Raw genomic sequence first — 21,941 nt, forward strand, 5'->3', positions numbered from 1 at the left:
CTTAAATTTGGTTGTCAAGTAACCCAAATGTTCATATAAAAACTGAAAAAGTTCCAAAAATTGGCTGTGAATTTAACTCAAAGAACATAGGAAGATGACATATCATAATACCTCTTGTAACACAGTACAAGCACACAATTTTGAAATAACTTTCTAGGGGATGCGAGCAACAAACAAGAAATTAAGCCAGAAATTTAATTGAGAGTATAGTTCTAACCTTTTAAAGAAAGTATTGGTGTATTTGAAACTGACACATGCAGCAGAAGTTCATTCAATGCAAAGGGCTTCAGCTTAACGTGGAGGGCAGAGTGCTTCTTCAATTTCAATCGCCTTTCTGCTCCCTCCCTCCACGTGAATTCCTTGTGTCGTTTAGCAACTAAAAGCCCCTGCACGATATATTGTTTTCCCATTCACTTGGGGACTATAATCTATTCATACACTCCTTGGTTGAAATTGGACACACAAATCTAGCTGAAGAGATTCAGAGTTTTTACCTTTCTCCCCTTTTATGGATACTATTAGGTATGGAAGGGTGCATTTGGTTGGCTATCCAAAAACATAAATGCGAGTGTGAACAAAGGATTTAACAAACAGAGTTTTAGGAATCTGTTTAACAGCAAATTAAAATTTCTAAGAAACACTAGTAAGCATTTAATTTTATGATGCATTGACTTTTTGTAGCACGAGATCCAAAAATTTCCAATTTTTCGAACTTCATAGTTTGCCTTAGACATCCCTTTAGGAGGATGTTTAAAGTGCAAAATTGAGTTAAGAAGTTTAGAATTAGTATTTTGGAGTTAAAAAGTCTGTGTTTGGATGCAAAGATATGAATTTGGAGTTTTAAAATAAATATGCAAAAAGAGAGAGAAGTAAAAGATAAAGTTCATCAATAATATGCAAACTTCGTGAACAAAAATGAAGTTAGAGTCAGTTATTTAAAAAATTGATGAATCAAACGTCCTCATGAAACCTGAAGAGTAAAGCTATGATTTTGGGTAGCTTGTGAGCTATTGACCCGAAAGGAACATTAGATCTTTCCATGATAAGTTACTTCATTTCCCTTTTGATTCAGTTTCTTAGAGGAGGAGAAAGAGAGGTCCGGAGAACCTACCGAAACATGTCCTAATATATTTTATTTTTTAAAAAAAAAGGCCAATAAATGATCCTCTCAAAAACACAATTTCCCTCGTAGGCATAGCAAGAAAAAACTCGAACATCTTCAATTACTCAGAAGTAGTATCATTTATGGATACAAAATTTCCCCATCTTATGTTGTTGGCAATAGCCACCTAGAAAATGACCGCCTAATTAATAAACTGAGAATGATTTTCAACCTTCGTCCACCTGTATGGAAAGCTATATCTATTAACACCTGAAAGCACATTGACTATAAATGAATCTAGCTACTATTGCAATACATGAAGGGGAGAATGTAAAAGTAAAATCCACTAGTCATCTCATGGCAAGGGATAGTGCTCTACAAGCTTAAAATGTCTCGACTTCATATCTATCCAAGAAGCAGCAATTCAAATTTTGATCCATACGAGTAAAAACTATGTGCCTTCGTACATAAAAAATCAAGTGCCACAGTTCATTTAAAGTTTCTGAAGGTGTTGAGTTTACTTGCCAAAACATGTGAATCTTCAAAACATGGCCGTGGATCATGTGAAGTGCAACAGATGTACATCTTCCTACATTAAATCTAACCTTTTTTTGGTTTAGACTGTATAAAATGCCCACTACATACTAAATCATCTGTCACCAACATTTCCAACAAACTTTGCTTCTATTTCTTCCTCCTTGTTTGTACCACTTATTATATCCCTTTGGCTCTTGCTTTATCAAACAAAGATGAAAAGACTCCCACTTGTGGCTCACATTTCTCTACTTTTCGTGATTTTTTTCATCATACTAATGATTGGTAGCAGTCTTGATGCTACTCGCTGGGATCACAGTAAGAAAAAACATCATCTATGTGGTTTATATTGTCAACTTATCTTGCTTTTCTAGTGGCTGGGAATATGCATTCATGTTCCCATAACACATGCATCAACATTTTACTCTGATTTAGACACATCTAAGCCTTTTAAGTGTGTAATGTTTCAGTGAGCTTTAATGCAGAAGATACTCACAGAACAATCAACCATTCAAGGCACCAGCAGGTATTGTTTTTAAGCCCACGTTTCTCCACCTAGTTTTAAACATTATGCATGAAGATAACAAAAGTTCGCCTGTCGGGTAGAAGAATAGGAAAAATCTGAACAGATGCTCCTTGAACAAGACAAACAATACTAACATAATCAGTTTCTTCGTCATGTGTGCCTGTGCAGGAAAAAACTAAAGAAGTACTTGGTATGGAGTTATACCCTACAGGATCCAGCCTCCCAGACTGCTCCCATGCATGCGGACCATGTTTTCCGTGCAAAAGGGTGATGGTGAGCTTCAAATGCTCTGTTGCAGAGTCTTGTCCAACCGTCTACAGATGCATGTGTAAAGGAAAATATTATCGCGTACCCTCCAATTGAGCATAAACTTCAATCTGGAGGAATATGCAGCAAAAAACAAAGCAATTAATGATTTAGTTAGCACTTAGCACTGAGATGACTATGGATATAATGAAGACTGAGACTACAGTTTCCGTTGATTTCATTAGGGTTATTTCCTTGTACTGGGATCATTCTGTCTAAGAGAGTAACTGAGACAACAAATTTTCAAGCACATGAAGTGAGATGTTGGGGTAGTTTAATTGTATGCGATAACATTTCCATTGTTATATTCTACTTGTAATGAAATCTGGTTTATCCTGCTCCCCACCTTCAAGTTGAGAATATGCAATTGAATGTCTCAGAAAAACAAACCAGAATAAGAGAATGAGCCAGTAAAGTTTATGACAGGGGGATATAACAAACATCTATGTGTTCAATTTCACCCCAACAAGCATATCCATTTAGCCAAAAGGTAAAGTTTGAGATTACTTGGCTGGAAATTATCAGGCAGCCAAATAATAACCATGATAATAAATCCTTGAACAAAGAAACGAATGGCAGAGCATCCCATCATAGAGCAAACAACTATAGCAGGATTTCAGAAATTGATGATATTATATGAAGAAGAAGAGAAAATTAGCATAATAATATGAAAATAGCAATGGCAATTCAAACAGATATTACATAACTGCACGGGCCTAAGCCATTCTACACTACATACGTTTCAAAACTATTCAAGACACTTTCTGTGCCAAATTGATTTTACTTTTATACCTCAAGATCACTATTAGGCACGGGAAAACTGGCAATTGACAGTGGATATATTTTGCAAGAACCATATCTGTCATTAGAGCAGATAAGATCGAAATCCATTCGAAAATCCAAACTACACAAACCAAAATGATAATAGACAAACGGAACGATCTTCTAAGCCGATTTATCTAGCCAGATAAGTTGCAGAAAGAGGCAAATCATGTCGACAGATCAACAATTACGGACGTGAACGATTATCTAAACCGATCGAAATAAAAAACGGGTAACACAAACTTTCATTTGGTAAAACGGTGGCCAATATACATCCACCTATAACGATTCGAATTTTAGGGAAACCCCCTTCGATCAGTTAAATAACATATCGCGTCCAGCATCAAATGTCATCAATTAATTCGACAAAAAAATATATGTATAATCAGATAATCCGACACTCAACCCGATTCCAAAAAGTAAAAGAAAAACACACATACGCGCGCACGAATCCAGTAACCTTTCCAAACATCAGCTTTACATCTGAATCCGGACTATCAATTGACACTACTGGAACCATCCCCGCCGTTTCCCCCAGAAGAACAAGGGTTCCCATTCCCATGATGATGATGATGACGATGATTATTATCATCATCCTCCTGATCGCTGCCGTCCTCGTCGAAGGGTTTCTGCTTGTGAAATATACAGCACTTCTTGGAACTCTTTTTCTGCATGAACTCGTTGTCGACGGTACCTTCCTTCCAGGAGACCTTCTTCTTCTTCCGATTGAGACGGAGCACTAGGGTTTCAGGGGGTTGAGAGGAAGAGGAACCGTTGGGTAAGATGACGGTGGTGGTGGTAAGTGAAGGGGAGGAGGAGGTGAATGCTCCGGAAGCGGTCATGGGTGCCCTAGCCATGTTTGATGGAGAAATTTTGATGGAGAAATCTGTTATCGGAATGAGAATTGGAGATAAAAGGAAGAAACTGCGAAGGCCTCTCTTTCTCATTTCCAAGCAGACCGCGGAAATAGTCGGTCCGCTCGTACCTCCATCCTTGCCGCCAAATGCTTTTGTTATTATATTCGGATATTCCATTCCCCTCTCTCTCTCTCTCTTTTCTTTTTTCTTTTCTTAGTAAAATTAAAATTAAAGAATCAAAATCTTTTTTAATATGGAAAACAAATTAATCAAAATAATATTTATAAGCTTAATTTTTAAAAACAAAAATAACAAATAAAATTTTTTTGTTGTGACAATTCTATTTGTTATTTAGAAAATATGATGATTTAAATTTAAAATGTAGGTTTTAATTAATAAAATTTAGAAAATCAATGTATAGATTGATTGTTTTTACCCTCTTAAGTGTGATTAATAGACCATGTGCGGAATTCAAGCTAAGCATAATTAAGCACACGTCTTAAGTTTATAGATTGTGTCAATTGTCATAGGACTAAATGATTGACGGTCATTTAAGGTTAAATTGGGTTTTTGGTGTATTAGTTTTACTTTTCAGCCTATTGAGTTACCAATTTAGGGTTCGTTTGGATTAACTTAACAAAAAATATTTTTAAAGAATTTGTTTTTGTTTAAACTATTTTTCTAAAAAAAATTAAATACAATTAAAAATCTATTTTATGTAACTTTCAAATATTTTAGTTTTTTTTCAAAATAATTTATTTTAAATTAAACACTCGAAAATGTAATCCAAACACCACTACTTTGGTTTTAAATCTATCCTAAATCCTAAAATTCAAAATGTTAGTTATTCTAATGGATTTTAACCTTTCAAATTTACGTCGTAGAGATTTCCAGCATGATAAATGTTAAAACTTTATATTACATGAATATACTTATAGTGTTTTGGGTGAGGACCATCATAAGATTATAATAACCACCTCTTGCTGCACTAAAAATCATTTTTGTATTTGTTAGTTAAGTACATTTAGCACGGTTTCAGATATCCCTATTTGCTACAAATTTTACTATTGCACATTCGTCGTTTTTTATTATTGGCGGCAGTATTTACATTTTATGCTCAAACTAAAATAGTTCACAACTCGAATACATATTGTTATAACTCGAACTAAAATAATATACATTCCAAATACAAACTTTTCTAACCTAATAATTACAATCAAATGCCTCGTAAACTTATACTTTAGTTTGCTTTGTATACTTATAGACTTGTGAAACCTGCACCTAAAAATAGAAGATAAGAAATAAAAGTTTGACTAAGTGTTTGAATTTAGGTGTTTTGAGGTAGTTTTCGCGAGAAGAGGCAAGTTGCTACTTAAGAAAGGTTATGCGAGGAAAGGTTGGTTAGTTTGCGAAGAAGATTTCTTGGAGTAAAAGGTAACTATGCGATAAGGATGTTACGTGAGAAATGTTGAACGAGTAAGGTTCTTCTCGAAATGAAGTTTGACGAGAAGAAGTAAGGAAAGTTCGGAGAAATTTCTTAAGTGTGATTAATAGACCATGTGCGGAATTCAAGCTAAGCATAATTAAGCACACGTCTTAAGTTTACACGTGTACCATTATGAGTAAGAGTTGGCAAGCTAATATGAATTTAAGCATGACTGATATGATTTTGGAGTAGTAGAAATAAAGGACCACAGTCATTTGTTAGGATTATTGTTTTGCCAAGTCAAAGAAGAAAATTCAATAGCTAAAGTGCTGTAATTTTGGTTTTGCAAGAAGGCTACGTGAGGAAGAAGAATAAGAGTCGTTTGTAGTGAAGTTTGTGAGTGTTTTCTCTCAAATAAATTTATGTTAAATGCTCTTTTATAAAGTTTCTATTGCATTTTGAAATAATGATTTTTAGAATGAAAATTTCTAAAGAGATTTATGAGCAAAGATTATTTTATGTTCAAAGCATGTTTTAAATGCCTTAAAGTATTAATTGTAATTATAATTTCATTGATTATGAGTGGTTTTTCAAACCATTAGTTTCTTCCTATCAAGATGCTAACTTTTATGTGTACATAAAGAGTAAAAGTTACCATGAGTGAACGAGACTATGTGGTGATGGAAGCTGGTTTATGCGTTAAAGATAGTGTATAAAGCTTAGCAGCCTGAGCAGCAAGGACGAATATGTATACTCTCAAATGCTGATGATTTCAATAGTCTAAATGTGAATTTACGTGACCTAGCTTAGAGAGCAAGTCAAGATCCTTGGTGAAGGAAAATATGAGACTAATGTGTGTTATGTGAAAGACATGTTATGCGAAATGATATATAGTCTATGATTTCGATATATTATCTTGTTCCATTGAGCTGATTTGCGAAGTGATTTTTGAAAGGTATTACGAAAGGTTTCATAAAACCTCACTAAGTTTATAAACTTACGTTTTAAAAAAATTTATCTTTCAAAACTTAGGTGTTTAGGCCAAGAGGAGAGAAAGTTCGAGTTTACTAGGCGATAAGCTGCCAAGTGTTTTAGCTTAAATCGTAAATATTTTTTTGGTTAAGTGTTGTATTTGTATATTTATGTACTAAACTCGTTGTTAAGGAGTAAAACTTAAAATAGTTTATCTTATTTGTTTTAAGTTTCCCTTGTCGCTGAAGTTCAGATTGTTAAGTTAAGTTGTTTTGGAAATGATGTAAAGTTAAGTTAAGGTCTTGAGTTGAGTAGTTTTGGCGTTTCTCCGCGTCAAGAATGATCAAGTGGCATCGCGTCTTGCAAGACAAACAAGTGGATCTGTAGGGCACGATGTGACACTTATTGTATTTTGTCAAAATTTAGTTTGAAAATGTCTAAAGCAAATTTGGAATGCACTTTTAATTTTGTTTTGTGTTTTTAAATTTAAAGCGGACACAAAAATTTTCAACTAAAAATATTATGCACATATGTTTAACTTTAATATTGTTGGTTTTAATCTTTATTTGCTACCATGTTTATTATTTCTCATTTATTATCTATTTATTTATTTGTTACCGTATTTAGACTAAAAATAGTATGCATCCAAAAATATACTAATATAACGTGTAATTTATTACAACTCACAAACTATAATAACTATATACCACAAATAACTCAACATCTAAAAAAAAGAAACGATTTTAAGATTTTGATTGGTTTTGATTCTTAGTCAAATTATAGAAACAAAAAAAACGCCCTTAAAATCTATTTTTTTAGTTTTAAAAACTTGACTTATTGATTATGTTAAACGGCGGGTTCATCGGCCCAACTTTAGAATACTAAAAAAGAACATCATCAAATCATCATCCTTTTTGTTTTAATTAAACTCATTTCCTATTAAACTATTTCAAACTAAAGTATAAGAGTGACATTACACGTCAAATTTTAGAACAAAAAAAACCAAGTTTTAAAAAAATATATCATTTGAGTCTCCAAAGTTTTATTTAATTTTCTTAAATCAATAGTAAAACGCAAACAAAAAGCATCCTTTCTAGAGGTGAAAAAAGGGTGTTTATAATTTAATTTAAAAACAAAAGAAAAATATCATTTTGGCAACACATGAAGTATTTTTTGTTTTATATTTTCAAAACTTGATTTTTAAAAATAAGTAAAATAGTTTTGTTATTTGTTTCTCAAATTTATTGTAGAGTTGAACTAAGAAATTAAAAGAAAATAGATGTAAGATAAAATTTTCAAATATTTTAGAAAGAAATTGGAGTATTATTGAATAAGTCCATCAAATTTTAAAAACAAAAATCCATTTAGATACTAATTTAAGCATTAAAGTATTAAAGCATGAAGCGTTAGAAATAGAACTTAACGACAAATAAAAGTGTATTAATAAATGAACCGAAGAATTAAACTTGAAAGTTCCAAATCCAACTTTAGAAACCCAATCGTAAGCATTGAGCTTGTGGACGAAAACGAGTCAAGGGCTACTGCCTGTCGTCACCTTTCGCTAATACCCTCCAGATCCACTCGAAATTACTGCCGCCACCGCCGCTGCTGCTCTTAGTGCCGGACTCTACCGACGAACGGCGGTACAGGTAGCCAAACCATGGCGCTCCATTCCAGTTTCACAACGGTTGCATACGCGAATCCAGTTTCTTCATCTAGGCAACGGCAACCATTTCATTTCCCTTACGTTTCCAACAATTCAATCTCGTGGACTCGTCACTGTCGAGCCTTAAGTCTCCCGTATTCCAATGTTTCTCCGTCACTGAAGGCTACGTTGTCTCCCACTGTATGATTCGATCGATCGCATTGTTTTTTCTTTATCCTAATTTGAGTTGTTTGGCGATTGATTTCCCATGTAGTGAACGTCCTTGATGAATTGAAGGAAAACTGCAGTTGCCAATTTCTAGGGAATCGAAGTTCGTTCCGTCCGAACTTTGTTTATAATTGAACACGTTTTAGTTGCCGTATTTACAACGTGCTGGTTTGATCATCGGGAATTTGCTCCTTTTGATCCCGACTACTATTTGGAAAATTGTGTGGTTTGTTTCTTTTGAGGATTGAGCTTGGGTGTGTATGTTGGCAGGTAACGGCGCATGCAACACCAGAGCCTCTCAAAATCATGATATCTGGTGCTCCTGCTTCCGGTAAAGGCACACAATGTGAGCTTATCACTCAGAAAGTGAGCAATTTCATTCATAATCGACCCTACGCAAAGCATCTTTTTTCTCTTACCGATTTGACATTGTGTTAGTTACATAAATCTTATGAGAAGGGAAAAACCTAGATCTGGAGTCTATTGATTACATATATATTTTAAACGCCGTTTACTTGTATGATTTGATTTTCTTATGAGACCTTCACGATTTTCTCCCTACGGGACGTACTCTGGTGGTTTTTGTTTTTTGTTTTTTTGGGCGGGAAAATGATAAATCGTTGAATTTTATCATACAAACGTCTCTCCGTTGTGTGCTTCGAGGGGTACGTTATCTCTTTTTTTAATCACGAAAGATAATATTATCTTTTGAGATTTTTACTTGCTTTCATAGAAGAAGCCTAGTATATTCCAATTTCCAAGTGTAGTAAAAGAAAAGATTTTATGACATGTTAGGATGTAAGAAATTTCTTTCTAATCCAATAAATTATGCACCTTAAAGTACCAAGTTTACAGTTGTCTTCTCATAACACTCAGAGCTGTTTACTTTAAGATACACGTGAACATCATTCAATAACTACCAGCCTTTAAAGTGTATATGCCATTATCTAGGCTTAAAAGTTACTGATTCTAAAGACAGAGAGAAAACAGTTTGGGGTGCGCTACCTCAGACAGAGCTCTCTTGTGTTAGCCTTCCCCTCCGGAGATGGGAGCATTCTTCTATTTTGAAATCTTTCTAAGTATCTTGGTCAGGTTGACTATAATAAGCCTATACAATACCAAAGTCATAAATGAGCTTACAGTTAGCTACTATTGGAAGAACACTTGTGAATATGTCTCGGCGTTTGGAGAGGGAGGATATAAGTTAAGAAAGTATATTCTTGGGGTATTTTCCATTTAAATTTTTTACTATTAAAAAGGATAAAGATCATATGGTTCTTTAATAATTTTTTAGTATCATTGTGTCTGTTTCTTAGTTCTGAAATTAGTAGGCTGATATTATTTCCACTAAAGTCTTACATGTTTCGACTGAACCTATCCCCTTTATCTGCTCACACTCAATTATTGTTATTGCCATTTTCTTAATAACCTACAGTATTTGTTTATGCTTGCTATAAATTTCTCATTTTCTATTGCCCATGGAGAATAGCAGACTGAATCAAGTCATTCTCCTATGTGCAGTATGGTTTGGTGCACATCGCTGCTGGAGATTTACTTAGGGCAGAAGTCAATAGTGGCAGCAAAAATGGGAAGCTGGCGAAAGAGTACATGGAGAAAGGACAATTAGTCCCTAATGATATAGTCGTGCTGGTAGGAAACTCTATATTATTCCTTTGGTATGTGGTAATTTTCATCTGTAACATGTCTGTCGGAATCTTGTAGATGGTAAAGGAACGGCTGTTGCAACCTGATTCTCAAGAGAATGGTTGGCTCTTGGATGGTTATCCTAGGAGTTATTCTCAAGCAATTGCTCTTAAGGAACTTGGCTTTGAGCCTGATCTTTTCATTCTTCTTGAAGTAAGTGATTGAAATTTCATTTGAATTGCCAAGACAGAGAACTGATCAGTTCCAGTTGTTCTTTGTTTATAATTGGGTTTATACGTGGAAAGAAGGAAGAAGGAAAAACTAAATTTAATGTTTGCAGATGAATTTGGATAATTGGATTGCATATGAAGATATGATCTTGATTTGTGTGGGATGATTTTTTTTTTTTAATTTTTTAGAAATTAATTATGATGATGTCTAACCGATTACCAGAGCTTTAAAATAACATCACCTTCTTTGAATTATATGCCAAGGTGATTATAGCTTTTATTATTTTCCAGTCTTAACAAACAAACATCTGATCAGAGCTCAAAGACCAGAACTTTCAAATTACAATAACATCCACTTGTTATTGTAGGTCTCTGAAGAAATTCTTGTCGAGAGAGTTGTTGGAAGAAGATTAGATCCCGTTACTGGTAAGATATATCACTTGAAGTATTCTCCTCCTGACACTGAAGAGGTTGCTGCTAGACTCACACAGCGGTTTGATGACACTGAAGAAAAGGTATTTTCTATAATACTGCGTCTAATTTGGTATGTCATCTTGAATCATTCTCTATGGTAGTGTCTAAATTTCACAAGGTTTCATTTCGATCATTTACGGCAAGTTTATTAATCTTCATATTTCTGTTTGTGCCTGTTTCTGAGAAGTATTGACCGTGTTCCTTGCAATTGGGTTTATTCAGGTGAGGTTAAGGTTGCAAACTCATCACCAGAATGTGGAGGATGTTCTTTCAATGTATCAAGATGTGACAGTTAAGGTATGCAATGGGGGGGATACAGAGTTAAGAAAGAGAGAGAACGTAGCTTTGTATGTAGCCTGCTGTTCGTTCTTTTACTTTTGGGAAGAAGTCTGGTAAATTCATTGATTTTCCTTGAGAATCTGAATAACTGAAGGTCCCATGAATTTGATGAATTTTCACTCATCACAATCTCTTTAGACTATTTCATCAATCTAGACCATTCTCGAAAGCCAATCTATGTTATTGACTTTCGAATTTTAGCCCACACAAATTGATTCAAGTATCTAGTTGACTACTGCAAAGATGGGAGGATAAAGAAGACAAAGCATGCTTTGACCAATTGAGTAGTTCTCGCATAACTTTATTTTGTGACCACTCTCTTCTAAAACCATCACTATCATCAATCACGTTGCTTTTTGCAATGAAAATCCAACGCTAAGATAACTACTCTATAGGCTTCTCTTGTCAACTACCTATACTGATTTTACCGGTCGTGCTAGAGCTAATTTATGGCCCAAGGAGTTTGCATCTTCAGAAACTGTCACCTTGACTTCGCTAATAAGGAGATTTTTAAAAGATAATCTTGCCTTAAGAATACCTCTCAACTCCATGGGAAGGGACACATTTCCAGTAATCAAGTATCTCTTGAGTCTTCTTCAAAGAAATTGCAAATGATGAACACTATTGACTTGTATCTTTTGTTCTGCATCAGTTCATCATAATACTTGTGGCCTTTCTATTATTGGTCTCTGTATTTTGTTACGCCCGTGTATTCTTTCATTTTTTTTTTCTGAATAAAAACTTCTCATAAAAGAAATAATACTTGAGGACTATTTCCCTTCCTTTCAGGTAAATGGAAATGCTTCAAAGACCGATGTATTTGATCAAATAGATAGACTGCTAAGAGGACTTATAGAGCAACGGAAGGCTGCTATAGAATCTCTGGCTGCATAGATAACTCTGCAGCATGGATAGGTGAAGGTCCCTTTTAAGTATTGTGAGATTACATTCTCATAAAATGGAAATTTTGTTATTATTTATTCTTTCTATCGGTGGGTAGGGAAGATAGCCCCTATCTATTATTTTACATTTTTATTATGGCTCTGTACAGAAGCAATAAACGTATGAAAATATCATTATGTAGTTAAGGGGTGGCTTGAGACGAGAAAAGCTTGTCCTACATTTATTTTCTACTTACTCTATTCAGCAATATCAATTGAATGATTGAATGAATTGAAATTCCAAGGAAGAGTGATACATCTTATGGTTTTCTATTTCATTTTCTTATATTATGGTACGCGTAGTGTTTATTTATGTTGTTTGATGATTTTTATGGCGAGCTGCGTTGGATGGAAACTGGAATTATTGTATGATGGAAAAAATGATCACTGAAGCAAATATCATCAGCTGATTAGGTATTTTTTAAAAAAGAAAACCAAATTACAAGAGAATTATACAAATAGCTTGAATTTCTAAGGGACAATGAATCCAAACGGGGACCAAGAATTTAACAAACTCCAAACAATGTGTAAAAACAATCAAAACAGCAACTGAAAAAATAGTATAACCATGAAAGAAGTAATCTTTGAAGAACTTGAAGGAAGATGCATCTCAGGAGGACAAAAGTGTAAGAGCTGAGCTATCTTGAAACCACAAAAGAACATATGTTCTCTTAAAAAATCATTAGCTACACGAGCTGGAAAGCTGCTTCCATGACTTTTGAAACACAACTAAAAGACCAATCTTGAGGAGAATATATCTAAGCCTCATTTGAAAGGACATGCCATTTGACGTAACATCTTCTGATAACAAAACTTCCAGGAATAGTTTACCAAAGTCTCGCTCAAGGATGACTAGTAGAACGACTTCTTCTTGTTAAAAACCCCTGCCCTCTTCTAGCTCTTCATTGCTTACACTAATAGTAAGCACACCCAACGTGGTTTTTTTATAACTCTCTTTCCAAAGTTATCTTCCTTCCAGATAATAAAATTCTCCAAACACTTCCTATCTTTATTGTAAAAATTGCCATCACATCGGGACAACTTAAGATCATCTTTTTGGATTCTTCAATTAACATTAGGTCCATATTATGTGTCTGCAAGACTCTTCTGAGGGCCAATTTCTTGGAGATGGGTCTTTCGAAACACTTGTGCTCCACGACACGATTTTTCGTTTTCAAATAATCTTCACTCTAGCAAAGGATGCTGCTGGAAATTAGCCCAAAATTAGATTGCAATCGGCTACGAATGACTTCAGATGAACTGGAACTTCATAAAGCTAAACTTGAGACAAATGATCCAAAGCTGCTTGTTCAACTGTCGGTTCTTCTTCACACTGAAACAAAGCATTCAAATCAACTTCTATTGGTTCCTTTGATCTCTGCTTTCTTATTTCATTTGATTTCTCAAACTGGTCAAATTCCACACTACTTACACTGAATGGGGAGGCAAAATCAACTTTTCTTTTCTTTTCTTCTGAGATGGATCATTTGGAGTGTGAACTGGAATTCCTCTTTGAAGATTCACCTTGGTGTTGGGGAATGATAAAACAGAGCACTTAAATTTTGGAGGGAGAGATTTCTGGGCCTCTGATCTGTTGCTTTGCTGGGAGCTTGAACCTGTGAACAGATTTCTTCTAAATCATATGGATTAGAGTGAAAATATTTTTGTCCTAAAAGAAGTCTTCTTGGCTATCTCCAATATTTTCCTTCTTCTAACTGTTAATTTGCTTCCGTTGTATAAATTGAGATTATCAGTTCTTAATAATGTAATAGGTTTGATTGAATTAAATTGAAAAAATGATTTGAGAAACGTTCTTACCTTTAGATGTCTTGTCAATCTTAATACTAACTCATTATAGCGTCTCGATAGACTTTAGCATCTCTTTTGGATTAAATTCATGATATGAAGAACAAATCAAATGAGGGGAATAAAACCCCCTACTCTTCTCTATAACTCTCTTGTCCCTCTTGCTATCCGCGAGTTGAGACAAATTTTCTATTTATTATGATGACTAATGTTATGTGTTGAAAATTTTAGGGACTGAAATAAGGCATGCATAATACTTGAGGGACGAAAACATTAGTTTTGACACAATTGAAGGCTTCTAAAAAAAGTTATTTTTTACTTTTTAATGGTAGGTACTTAGTTAACAATTTATGGTTGTAAATTTTTTTTAGAATCCAATTGATGGTATTTCCTGTATCATTCTTAATATTGTCATCCAGTAACTGTTTTCTCATTCTTTTATCAATTCTCAATGAAAAGAAAAAGTTCTTTTTCATTTGGTTTTCGTCATCTGATAGTGAGACTTTGGTGGTTGTGGGCCTTCTTTCTATTATTTTACATAATCGGACTTTTTGGGTTGGGATCCTTCTGAGGGACTCCTGCTGTATGAACTCCCATTTGCTTTGTTCCACTCTTCTATTTAGGGTGCTTTAGTTTTCTCCTTCATATGGAAGATTTGAAATTCCTAAGAAAGTAAAGCTCTTCGCTTGACGAATCTTGCATTGGAGATTGAACACCCCCAGATCTTATCGTCTGATATATATATATATATTGTATTATAGTCCCAATGGTGTGCTTTTTTGCAGATGTCATGAGGTGATCATGAGGAGGATCTGGACCATCTCTTATAAGACTATCAGTTTGCTCACTCTTTTTGGAGTCGATGCTTTAATTTGTTTGGGTTGGCATTGGTGCACAACAAATAGGCTCTGTGTCGCTCTTTGAGTGAGGAGATTCTTAAATACTATCCCTTTTGAGGAGAAGGGTGTTATGACATGTATGTTATTTCGGATTTCATGGGGGTGTGGCTGGATGTGAATAGTAGGATGTTTAGTGGGATTTAGAGATCCTTGGAGTAGATTTGGTTGGCGAAAATTTTTCATTTTGTTTCTCTGATTCCTCCAATCAAGCCCATGTGCTTCTGTCTCTTCTTTTCTTTGCAGGTCTGCAAGAGCTCCTCGTGGAGAAGGAAATGGTTGTAGGGTCTTACACAAGTTTCTAGAATTCTATAACACAACAAAGCAGTCTGCTGTTTGTAAGGACTGAAACATATATCAAATTTGTTGTAAACATGCCTGTAGATATTCACATTGACACCATTGCTGGCAGGGAGGTGGTTGGTGGATAGAATGTTTAAAAGCAATATCTGATACTATTTCTGACACGCAGCATGATCTGTTTCATGTCTTGTCATTATAGTCGGAGTGGTCTCATCGAGGTTACCGTAAATTTCACTTACACTCTAGATTGGTAGAATTGAGGCTAAAAAAATTTCTGGTTTGACACTTCCAACTTCAAAGTTGGAGGATCATGTTCTTGACAGCAATACGTATTACATATATGACATAACAGAAAATTTTGTTTTTTTTTAAATGGGAAGGAAGATGGCTTTAGCAGTCTTCAGAAAAGAAAATTTTCTTATACACACTTCATTTGATGAGCTCTACAAATATATTATCCTTAGTTTTATGCTAAATTCCTTAGAGATCTCCATTCTTCAGAGCCTGCTAATTGGGTACATGCTATTGCTCTTATACTTGATGGGCAAAGCTTCTGATGGCAACCGTAAAAATCGTGAGTACCTTGATCATTACGGCGAAGACTTATATTACATTCTCAATGAAGAACTAAACAAAATCCTTAATGTTTTTATTTGAACTGTTGTTCAGGGACATTGAAGAAGAGTAGGGATCAGCGTCCGATAGCATCTTCACTACCTCTCTCATCGAAGGGCGAAGTGATGGAAGCTTTGTTGTGCAAAGTACAGCAATCTTCAGGACCTTAATCATGTCATTTTGAATGGCTTCAGATGCAACTCTGATGTCTAGAAGCTTGAGGGCATGATCACGGTCATCAAGGTGTGTTGAAATCCAGTAGACTATATCTTTTCCTTCTCCGTATTCATCTTCTATTGGTCTCCTTCCAGTAATCAATTCTAATAGCACCACACCATAACTGTACACATCGCTTTTTTCTGAAACTTTTGGAGTGTATGCTAGCTCTGTAGAAGAAAATTGTTACTGGAATTAGCTCATCTTGTTTTCATGTTCAACTTGAATTCAGATAGTGTTAAACAACAAATATGATAAATTTGTATTTATAGAGCTTTTGATTGCTCCTTAGAAAAAAAGAAAGATGCCAAGTTGATCAGAATGGAATTACTAATATATGACTGTTTGGTTAAAATCTTGCGTTGCAAGAGGAAGATCATTTTAATGTTTATCGGATACGTTTGCATCAAGTAAATCTCATGGTAATAAAAATAGGGAGGTTAACTGGAAAGATATAAAACTCACCAGGAGCAATATAACCATGGGTGCCAGCAAGAGAGCTGTGCTCAGAAGCACTTTGAAACTGATCTGCAACTTTTGCAACCCCAAAATCCGCAATTTTTGGTTCATAATCTCCATCAAGAAGTATATTTGTTGATTTTATATCTCTATGAATTATAGGTGGTGAGCAATCATGGTGCAAGTAAGCAATCCCCCTTGCTGCTCCCAGTGCAATCTTGTACCTCTGATACCAGTTCAACTCAGGCTGTCCACTTTTGATCTGTCTCTGAAGTGCTTCATACAGGTTGCCATTGGTCATGTATTCAAAAACTAGATAACTTGAGCCTTCTCTCATTAAGCAGGCATAGAGCTTCAAGATGTTTCTATGCCTTATCTTCCCCAGAATCTCCATTTCTGCAGCCAAAACCTTCATTGCATCTCCTTTCCAGAGTTGTTTAACAGCCACTGTATAGCCATTTTTCTTGAGATCCAACCGATAAACTTTTCCTGTTCCTCCACTTCCTATCAAATTTTCTTCTTCAAAGCTGCATATTTCATCTGCATCGATTTCCACTTGATGGAATGATGCAATTTTCCATTGTGGAGCTCCTTGTCGGTCCCCTTCCCAACTGGCCTCTGGGTCAGTCTGACTGATCTTCAAGCAATTACAACTTACCAATGCTAGTCCTGCTAATACACAAACCAAGATGGAAACTATGATGCTGAAAAATAGAATTTCATCATTAAGCACCCCTTTATGACTATTCTTTCCAGTACAAGTTACCAGGGTGGTATTTATCCTGTCTCTGTAGTTTTCATCAACACAAAGTTCTTTATTGTCCAGAAATGCTTTGTCTCCACTCATTGCCAGAAGACTGGATGGAACTCTTCCGAACAGCTGATTTCCCGACAAATCAATCGAACTTAGTTTCATCTTCTCCAAAGATTCTGGGATTATACCTGAAAGTTTGTTGCTTGATAGGTTCAGGGAGTTCAAAGAACTGATTAATGAAAATGAAGATGGAATGCTACCACTGAGAGAGTTTTGAGCAAAATTTACGTCCACAAGTCTTTCACAGTTACCGATCTCTAATGGGATTGATCCATTCAATGAATTTACTTCCAGGTGGAACGATGAAAGTTGCCTCAGGAAACCAATTTCAGAAGGTATTTCTCCATTGAACTCGTTATTACTCAAATAGAGCCTCTCTAAATTTGTCAACTTGCCAAGCTCTGATGGAAGGTTACCTGAAAACTTATTGTTTGGCAAAACCAACTGGCTCAAGCTGGTAGATAAACCAATGTTTGGGGATATAATTCCAATGAATTCATTATCACTAAAGTCAATCATTTTTGCATTAGGAAGAGCCCATACACCATCTGGAATGCTGCCAGACATTTGATTATTATTAATTCTGAATCTTTGCAGTGATTTGCACTCAGCTAAAGCAAATGGCAGCTCACCAGAAAATCTATTTTCCAGAGCAAGTAAGAACTCCAACTTCCTATTCTCACACAAGAACTGAGGAAAGCTCCCTGAAAATTGGTTCTCAGATATGTCAATACTGCTGAGCGGAGAAAATCTGCCAAAGTTCACTGGAAAGTCTCCAGAAAAATTGTTCCTATAGATTGAAAATGCAATAAGGTTTTGCATATTTCCAAATCCTTCAGGAAGTTTTCCAGAGAAGTTGTTTTCATACAACTGAAAAACTACCAAATTCCTTAAGTTCCCAACCTCTTCTGGCAACTGGCCATACAAACTATTAGCAGAAATATCAATTTCTTGTAGAAGGGTAAGGTTTGAAATCTCTGGTGGAATTTCTCCAGTCAACTTGTTAACAAACAGCTCAAGCTTATTCAGATTTTGCAACTTGGATATTGAGTTGGAGATTTTACCAGAAAGCTCGTTCCTTGAAAGATCCAATGTCTTTAATGCCTTCAATTCAAAGAGAGACTCTGGTATTTCCCCTCTCAATTGTGCATTTGCCAGATATAGCCAAGTTAAATTCTTCAAATTTCCAATAGATTCTGGTATCTCACCAGCCTCAAACTCATTTTGACCAAGTCCTAGAGAAACCAATCCAGTTAAATTTCCAACCCAAATTGGGAATTGGCCTGAAAAGAAGTTGATTGATAGATCTAGAACCTCCAATTTTCTTAGCTGAGAAAGATCAGGAATCCTCTTAACCATTTCATTATCAGTGAGATTCAATACTCTCAGATTGCTACAGTTGATTAGTTGGTTGGGAAGCTCCCCAGAAATATGATTTGAGGCCAATGAAAGTGTTGTGAGCCATTGCAGAACAGAAATGGATGGAGAAATCTCACCAGAAAGCGACTTGTTTTCCAAGGAAATTTCTACAACTTTTCCGGAAGCCCGATCACAAGTAATCCCAGAGAATCCACAAGGGGATTCAGAATCAATCCAAGAATTAAGAAAACCTGTCGGGTCTTTGAGATTCTCTTTGAAACGAAGCAACGCTTGAGTCTCCGTTGGAAGAGGCATACTTGGAACAAAAAGACTCAAAATGAATAGGAGCATCAACAGGGAACGAAGAGGATAAACAGGGCACTTCTCCATTAGAAATGAGACTAAAATGCCAACTCAAGGAGGTTAGGAATCCTCAGTATATGTATGATCTAATCATGGATAGCTCCATTCTTGGCAGAGGATTGCTTGTTCTACAATCCAAACATCTAAAATCAGAGGAAAGGAAAAACAAATACTCCTCCCAAATCAGTCTGTGTTCAAGAAATAAACCAAAGAATGAAAACCAAAAAACAGCTGTGTAAGAGAGAGGATTATGTTAGGATGTCATTTTTGCCTCACCCAAGTGGATTTTTCTTCATAATTAGTAAATGATATTCATGATTAGTGGAAAAGAAGAAAGAGATTTACTTCAAAGCCACTCATAGCAAAACTATTGCTCATTATGAAAGGAAAGTGGAAAGAACAAAGTTCGTATCATTCCATACATTGACATTATCATTTCAAAATTCAAAAAACAAAATCAAAAAACCTAAACTCAAATTTCAGATTCTTCCAATACTTTTTTATAGTGCCTTTTGATCTGTAAATCTTACCTGGAGAAAGTTGGTTCATCTCTCTATCATTTCCTCAGCCAGAAACTCATTATATGCTCCATGACATCCTCAACTGACCATAAATTCTCACAAGTCTTAGTACCTTTCTTATTTATTTCAACAAACCTTTAACCTGTAGTTCTTTCTAGGAAGAACAGAAAGCTTTTGAAGGGAAAGTGATGGGGGTTTAATTTCTTGAGAAAGGAAGGTGTTTGGTCGTTGAGAAAATTGTAAGAAATTTTTTGAAGATTGTAGAAGAAATGAAAGGAAGTTATAAGTAGAAGTGAAGTTCCTTGGATATGCTACTCACTTTGGTGAAAAGTTACCATTATGAAAAAGAAGAGAAGCACTTGAAAGCCTAGAAGTGAGAGAAAGAAGAGATATGCAAAAACCGGTAAGGAAAACTTAAGCAAACAGAGAGAAAAAGGGTGAGACTGAAAGAGACCAACTTTGGTGACTTGTGAAGTGCCTTTGTATTGGTGAGAGAGAGAAAAAGAAAGAGACTACAAAAAGTAGAGAGTGAGAGAGAGAGAAAATTTATTCAATCAAACTGCCACACCACAACCTGATTAGATGTAAATTCTAATCACCACCCGATACCAGTTGGATATAATCTTACGGTTTCTTTTTCATGTATTCAAACAATATAAATTATAGTGTTAGCTACATTGTGTCGACTTCACCGAATACTTTCTCGGAACGAAGCGGATGAGAGAGAGATTATTTGGTCACAGTTTTGGAGGCTGATGGCTGATGGAGAAAGAGAGAAAGTGAACAAACTTTCTTTGGCTTCACATTTTTGGATAAAAACTTACAAATTCACTCCTCTTTTTGGTTCTTTCACTACAGATGTAGAGTCTTTTGGATGTTATCAAGGGGGAGGGGGAGTGGAAGCATCAAGTTTTGGGATATAACAAAACAGTCAGCTTTTCTCATTTTTCGAAAACCCAAAGTTTCATTTTATTAATTAATTTTTTTACCCTCTCTTTCTTTCTTTCTTTCTTTCAGCCCAATCATTGAAGATACGATTTATTCTTATTCTACCCTTTTTTTTCTTCTTTATTTTATATTTTATTTTTCATAATTTAAATGTGTCAGGCTGGCTGGCAGGATTTCCAGAATTGGATAAAGAAATTTTGATAATTGGCAGGTAAGATTATTTATACTTCTTTGGAATTTTTTTTAAAAAAAAAATTGGAAAAGTTCTTAAAATATTAATTGTGACTTCAAATTTAGGCTTAGATTCTTTGTTTGGCAGTGAATGTTTATTATTCCTGATCATTCTCTATTTTGTTTTTTTATACGTTAATCCATGCATTTATTTTATTCATTTATTTAGAGCATATATTATTTGAATTTAAAGTGACATGTAATGGTAGGTAAGTTGTTGGGTTTCATAACTAATAATTTTAAAAAAAAATGTTAGAATATTATTTTGGTAAATATACTTTCAATTGTCCTTAATATATTTTTTGAATTTATATTAAAATGATGTAGGTAACAATTTTTTCAAAAAAATAACAATAAATTACTTAAAAGACTAAATTTAGGATTTATTTAAAGTATATGGATTAGATTTGAAAATTTTAAAGTATACATGAAAAGAGCTAAAACAAAATGTTTTAATTAAAAAAAAAACCGATAAAACAAAATAAAGTATTTATAAAATTTTGCTATAATCTTTTATTTTTATTTTCAAGAAAAGATACACTCACGAGCTCAAAAGAAAGTCCTTGATGGTTAAAAGAAAAAGGTTGAACGTAAGGCCTAAGATGCACAAATTTGTAATTTTTATCTCCCAAGAAAAGAGCCATACCCCATTGGATTTTAAGCAATCTTTCTTGTCCCAAAGAAAAAAAAAAAAGAAATAAACAGAAATGACAGTCCCACTGCCTCTTTTACCATTTTCTGGAACTCTTACCTTTTTCAATTTCATTAATAAATAAATACAAAACAAAACAATTGATGTTCATGTGATGGGTAGATCTTTTTTTCAAATAAAAAAGATAGATTATTGGGATCTTAATAATTAACCTTCCTTTTTTTTCTTTAGTTCAAAACAAGTTTTGATATGTTGGGATAAGATAGAAGGAAGTTAGGAATTCGTTTGCCTGCGTTTGAGTTATACCTTGGAAGTAAATTTGAAGAAAATAAAATTGCATTTTTAAAGTGTAGTGTTTAAAATTATAGAGAAAGTCTAGGAATTAGAAAAAGGGTGCTTAGAATTCTTGTTAGCGTAACAACATTTGTAAGAGTGAGGAATTAGCAAAGAATATCATATCGATTACCACCTAGTTAAAATTATTTTAAGCACTAAATATTTAGTATTTGGATATTTTTTCGGCCACTGTTTTAGTTGAAAAACAACATGACAATCAATGTTTACATAAGTCTTCATTAAAGGAGTTGACCAAAAGTAAGTGAAATAAAGTTCAAATATATATATATAGGTCAGTCTTAGTATAGAAAATAAATTCACTTTTAAATGTTGTTCATAGAAATCAATGTTTGTATTAAATAATAGATATTGCTTT

At 34.5% G+C, this 21,941-nt stretch overlaps 4 protein-coding genes and 1 long non-coding RNA gene across 11 annotated transcripts; 3 read left to right on the forward strand and 2 right to left on the reverse strand.

Annotated features, from left to right (window-relative positions):
• Positions 1-1,195: 1,195 nt before the first annotated feature.
• On the reverse strand, positions 1,196-4,300 carry LOC101210916 (protein phosphatase 1 regulatory subunit INH3). 4 transcript variants are annotated; one of them, XM_031887713.1, is made up of 3 exons: positions 3,731-4,300; positions 2,367-2,539; positions 1,196-1,344 (listed from the first exon to the last, which is right to left on the reverse strand). In XM_031887713.1, the coding sequence occupies exon 1, from the start codon at positions 4,235-4,237 to the stop codon at positions 3,788-3,790; it is 450 nt and encodes a 149-aa protein (XP_031743573.1). In that variant the 5' UTR covers positions 4,238-4,300; the 3' UTR covers positions 1,196-1,344; positions 2,367-2,539; positions 3,731-3,787. The 4 variants fall into 4 exon arrangements, with proteins under 4 accessions (XP_031743573.1, XP_031743572.1, XP_031743571.1 ...); XM_031887712.1 differs by having other exon boundaries at positions 2,133-2,539; XM_031887711.1 differs by lacking the exon at positions 1,196-1,344 and adding an exon at positions 1,956-2,271.
• Positions 1,765-2,813, forward strand: LOC101215276 (protein EPIDERMAL PATTERNING FACTOR 2). Its single transcript, XM_004140883.3, has 3 exons — positions 1,765-1,954; positions 2,107-2,162; positions 2,331-2,813. The coding sequence occupies exons 1-3, from the start codon at positions 1,852-1,854 to the stop codon at positions 2,523-2,525; spliced, it is 354 nt and encodes a 117-aa protein (XP_004140931.1). The 5' UTR covers positions 1,765-1,851; the 3' UTR covers positions 2,526-2,813.
• Positions 4,301-7,993: 3,693 nt separating the features above from the next.
• LOC101215517 (adenylate kinase 2, chloroplastic) lies at positions 7,994-12,302 on the forward strand. Of its 3 annotated transcripts, none has more exons than XM_004140884.3 (7): positions 7,994-8,391; positions 8,689-8,784; positions 9,940-10,068; positions 10,141-10,275; positions 10,661-10,807; positions 10,989-11,063; positions 11,895-12,302. In XM_004140884.3, the coding sequence occupies exons 1-7, from the start codon at positions 8,206-8,208 to the stop codon at positions 11,997-11,999; spliced, it is 873 nt and encodes a 290-aa protein (XP_004140932.1). In that variant the 5' UTR covers positions 7,994-8,205; the 3' UTR covers positions 12,000-12,302. The 3 variants fall into 3 exon arrangements, with proteins under 3 accessions (XP_004140932.1, XP_031743813.1, XP_031743812.1); XM_031887953.1 differs by having other exon boundaries at positions 8,379-8,521; XM_031887952.1 differs by lacking the exons at positions 7,994-8,391; positions 8,689-8,784 and adding an exon at positions 8,817-9,643.
• Positions 12,303-14,266: 1,964 nt separating this feature from the next.
• Positions 14,267-15,424, forward strand: LOC116404679. Its single transcript, XR_004217681.1, has 2 exons — positions 14,267-14,828; positions 14,995-15,424. It is a non-coding gene; the product is annotated as an uncharacterized LOC116404679 (long non-coding RNA).
• LOC101215749 (receptor protein-tyrosine kinase CEPR2) lies at positions 15,391-20,286 on the reverse strand. Of its 2 annotated transcripts, none has more exons than XM_004140885.3 (3): positions 19,408-20,286; positions 16,348-19,005; positions 15,391-16,052 (listed from the first exon to the last, which is right to left on the reverse strand). In XM_004140885.3, exons 2-3 carry the CDS (start codon positions 18,902-18,904, stop codon positions 15,679-15,681), a joined length of 2,931 nt encoding a protein of 976 aa, XP_004140933.1. In that variant the 5' UTR covers positions 18,905-19,005; positions 19,408-20,286; the 3' UTR covers positions 15,391-15,678. The 2 variants fall into 2 exon arrangements, with proteins under 2 accessions (XP_004140933.1, XP_011656604.1); XM_011658302.2 differs by having other exon boundaries at positions 16,348-19,020.
• Positions 20,287-21,941: the final 1,655 nt, after the last annotated feature.

The sequence above is a fragment of the Cucumis sativus genome, chromosome 6, assembly GCF_000004075.3.
Source record: "Cucumis sativus cultivar 9930 chromosome 6, Cucumber_9930_V3, whole genome shotgun sequence".
Classification (NCBI taxonomy): Eukaryota; Viridiplantae; Streptophyta; class Magnoliopsida; order Cucurbitales; family Cucurbitaceae; genus Cucumis; species Cucumis sativus.

Coding starts and splice junctions, on each gene's coding strand:
- LOC101215276 (XM_004140883.3), top strand. CDS start 1,852: ATGAAAAGACTCCCACTTGTGGCTCACATTTCTCTACTTTTCGTGATT. Junction 1,955..2,106: donor TGCTACTCGCTGGGATCACA/GTAAGAAAAAAC, acceptor GTAATGTTTCAG/TGAGCTTTAATGCAGAAGAT. Junction 2,163..2,330: donor ACCATTCAAGGCACCAGCAG/GTATTGTTTTTA, acceptor GTGCCTGTGCAG/GAAAAAACTAAAGAAGTACT.
- LOC101210916 (XM_031887713.1), bottom strand. CDS start 4,237: ATGAGAAAGAGAGGCCTTCGCAGTTTCTTCCTTTTATCTCCAATTCTC.
- LOC101215517 (XM_004140884.3), top strand. CDS start 8,206: ATGGCGCTCCATTCCAGTTTCACAACGGTTGCATACGCGAATCCAGTT. Junction 8,785..9,939: donor GTGAGCTTATCACTCAGAAA/GTGAGCAATTTC, acceptor TCCTATGTGCAG/TATGGTTTGGTGCACATCGC. Junction 11,064..11,894: donor ATCAAGATGTGACAGTTAAG/GTATGCAATGGG, acceptor CCTTCCTTTCAG/GTAAATGGAAATGCTTCAAA.
- LOC101215749 (XM_004140885.3), bottom strand. CDS start 18,904: ATGGAGAAGTGCCCTGTTTATCCTCTTCGTTCCCTGTTGATGCTCCTA. Junction 16,053..16,347: donor CCATGGTTATATTGCTCCTG/GTGAGTTTTATA, acceptor TTTCTTCTACAG/AGCTAGCATACACTCCAAAA.